General features: G+C 40.2%; 1 protein-coding gene across 1 annotated transcript; it reads left to right on the top strand.

The window, feature by feature from the left end:
• Positions 1-229: 229 nt before the first annotated feature.
• On the top strand, positions 230-1,592 carry uts2a (urotensin 2, alpha). Its single transcript, XM_037684029.1, has 4 exons — positions 230-335; positions 1,060-1,176; positions 1,326-1,366; positions 1,479-1,592. The coding sequence occupies exons 1-4, from the start codon at positions 230-232 to the stop codon at positions 1,590-1,592; spliced, it is 378 nt and encodes a 125-aa protein (XP_037539957.1).
• Positions 1,593-3,466: the final 1,874 nt, after the last annotated feature.

The raw sequence follows: 3,466 nt of genomic DNA, 5'->3' as shown, positions 1-3,466 counted from the left end.
CCAAGTGTGCCCTTGAAACACGGGGCAGTTTATTAAGTCTGTAAGCCACCTGTTGATTTATACAAGTGAGAAAGGAGATGACATATTTCTGATGGCTGCTGCGATCAGAAGTGTGTGTGCTGTGCATGAGCAACTGGAAGTATATAAAACTGTTGAGGTTGGTGGAGCATGCAGTAGTTTTCACCTCCGTGCAAATCAGAACCGCTTACAACAATAGTATCCAACAGTGATGACGTGCAACCATCTCCTTTGCTGGGTGTTTGTGCTTGTGGCCTCTGGCCCACTGTCTGTCCATACCATCATAGAATCTGCTGAGATGGCCTATCCAGGACCTGGTGAGTAAATGATAATGTGTATTGATTGATCAGTTAAGCTGCATTAGTAGCATTTTTGAACTTATGATTAATGTCAGCAAAGTTTCATCCCATCCATCCATCCATTATCTTTACCCGTTTATTCCATTTTGGGTCACGGGGGTCGCTGGTGCCCATGTCCAGCAATCACTGTGCGAGGGGCGGGGTACACCCTGGACGGGTCGCAAGTCTATCACAGGGACACATAGAGACAAACGAGACAAACAACCATTCACTCTCTCACTCACACCTAGGGACAATTTAGAGTTACCAATCAGCCTAACATGCATGTTTTTGGTCTGTGGGAGGAAACCGGAGTACCCATAGAAAACCCACGCATGCATGGAGAGAACATGCAAACTCCACCCAGAAAGGCTCCTGGACCGGGGTTTGAACCAGGGACCTGTTCGCTGAGAGGCAGCAGCTCTACCAGTTGCGCCACCGTGCTGCCAGTTTCATCCCTAGACTTTAAATTATTTTGAGGGTTGCAGTGCTCAGCAGAGATTTATTCGTGTATATATTTATCAATTTTCACACGCAAGTTTAATTATAAGAATTTACTTTTTTTTTTATTTTTATATTTTATCAATTGAATAGTTAGAGGTTCAAAAGCGATTACAATTCTGGGTTAGGATATAAAAATAGTTCAGTATTTGTTTGTTGTTCTTCATTTTAATCAACTGTGTGGTGATTTTGTTGTCCTCAGTATCTGCAGAGGACCGAAGAATCGGATCACTGGACGACCTGTCTCTCTCGGAGCAAACCTTCCCTCTACAGGATGGAGCTGATCTCAGATATTCTCCTTTTTTATCTAGTAGAGACGGTAAGAAACGTGCACACAGACTTGCAAACTGGTGTAGCAGTTTTTGTTGCTAGTAGCACCAGTGACACTCTATAATCATTATAAAGTTATATTTATCTGGCATAATACTTTACATCAGCGTCATATCTCCTGTCTGTGTATCCTTCCAGGTGTTGGAACAAGTCAGCTGCCGAGAGGCCTCAAAAGAGAGGTCAGTTTTCTTAATGAATTATCCCTATGAATGCTGTGATGGTATCTGCAAATTATACTGTATTTCACATGCTATACCATGCACCATATAAGTGCTATAACTTTTCATTTAGGTCATATTGGAGAAGCAAAGTCTGCTAAAACCATACAGTCATATGCTGGGAGTCCGAAAACAGTTCAGGAAGAGAGAAGGGAACTCCGAGTGTTTCTGGAAGTACTGTGTTTAAAACTATTACAGCCTCGCTTTTAATAAAATGTCTTGAACTCGCACACAAAAACATCATAACCCCCACATGTAATGACTGTACACACACATACGCACATTCTTGTAAGTGTACTTTTTAGGGACTTTGCATTGACTTCCATTCATTTTCTATAGCCTAGCCCTGACTCTTACCCTAAACCTAACCATTACTAGTACATGCCTAACCCTAACCCATCTGCAATTCACACCTTAGTTCTAAACCTAACCCCTAACCCCACATCAAGACTTCTCCTTACGGGGAAACTGGTCTCCATAAATAGCAGTTGGTTCCCACAATGCATGATTTTTTTTGTAAAATTGGTCCCTACAAGGTAACCTGAAACAAAAACGATCGAGACCTGCTGGTTTGAAACTTTGATTTGTTATTTGTTGTCTGACTGTTATTAATGTGTAAAAATAAATCTTAATTTTCTGTATAAGCACTTGTTTTACATGTAAAAGTAAAAAAAGTAAAGAACACTGATGAGCAGAAATAAAAAAAACATATTGTAAAGGAATAATTTCTCTGCAATCGTCTTTATTGATAAAGTGTGCTGGTGAGAACATAAACCTTTTTGCTCAAATTAAAAGTGAACAAGGAAGCAAAAAGACGTAGCAAAATTGGTTCTCAAGTTTTCTCCATTTTTTCCTTTTTTTATTATTTTACAGCAGAAAGAATATAAAGCATTCAGAAAACATCTTCCATATTTTAAGGGCAATTCAAAATGTTTTGCATGGCTTCAGCAGCTGAAATCTCTCTTTTTTTTTTTTTTTTCAACATATGCATTGAGTCAGTGACGCTTGTACATGCACAGTTACAAAAATAAAACTTACAAACAAGAGAAAGGGGAGAAAAGGGAGTAAAGCAAAACACATTAGGAGAACCGAGAGGAGATGAACGTTTTGAGGGTTGGGAGCGGAGAAAATCTGGGTCACGTAACAGGAAAAGACAGAGAGAAAGACAGCTATAGAGGAGAGGAAAAGAGATCTAACACTAATTCACATGCAAAGTGTCAAGGACCCCTAACTTTCTAGCAAAGCAGGGCCTTTTTTTCTTCTCAGTTTGGAATTGATGAAAACGTGCAGTTCGGTAAAGGGTGCCATATAATTGCTGTTCATAAACTACTGAATGCTTGTCTTGCAATACTGGCATTTGCATAAGAGTAAGTCGACTACATGTGTCCAATCATTTCAAACACCGCTAGGCCTATAGGTCTCCACAAAACAGTTCATTATTGCTCCGTGTCAACGGGTGGAATAGACTTCGGAAAAAACAAAACAAAAAAAAAACCTGATTCTGTTCTGTTTGTCCTGAGGCGCCTACCTTTCTCATGTTTGGGTGCTTCAGAAAAAGAAGAGGAGGAAAGGCAGATCCTCAGGTCAATTCCCAGAACAGCTTGAAACTGATGATGCTGTTCGCTAAAGAATCAGAGTGCCTATCAGCTAACCTGTCACCCCACTCATAAATGGCAGTAAAAACAAGATTTGTAAGTGCAGTTTTCACAGAACGACACTCTCAATCTTAAATAGCTTCGACACTTTGTCACCGAGATAAATTAAAGGCCTAAAGAAGTGGCCAGAATCGTACGATTTGACAGATTTCAACGAGACGACAAATCATTTATCTTAATGAGCTACATATTCTCTATTCTAGGGCTTCAAAAGTGGCTGCCATGTCCAAGGTTACCGAGAGGAAATGGACTACATATTATACTCTAATTTGAACCATTTCAGTATCCCTATAGTGAATCTGCCCGTTCACTTTTTAAAAATCAGAAAGCACTGCTAAGGTTTTCCCAGCTTCCTCTGATGTGAATCACGTCCTGCTCTGTTTCCTCCTCCCCATTTTGGCACCCT

Source organism: Nematolebias whitei, chromosome 11 (genome assembly GCF_014905685.2).
Source record: "Nematolebias whitei isolate Nwh7 chromosome 11, NemWhi1, whole genome shotgun sequence".
Taxonomy (NCBI): domain Eukaryota; kingdom Metazoa; phylum Chordata; class Actinopteri; order Cyprinodontiformes; family Rivulidae; genus Nematolebias; species Nematolebias whitei.
Note: the sequence above shows the minus strand (reverse complement) of the source record. Positions and strands in the feature narration are given on the sequence as shown.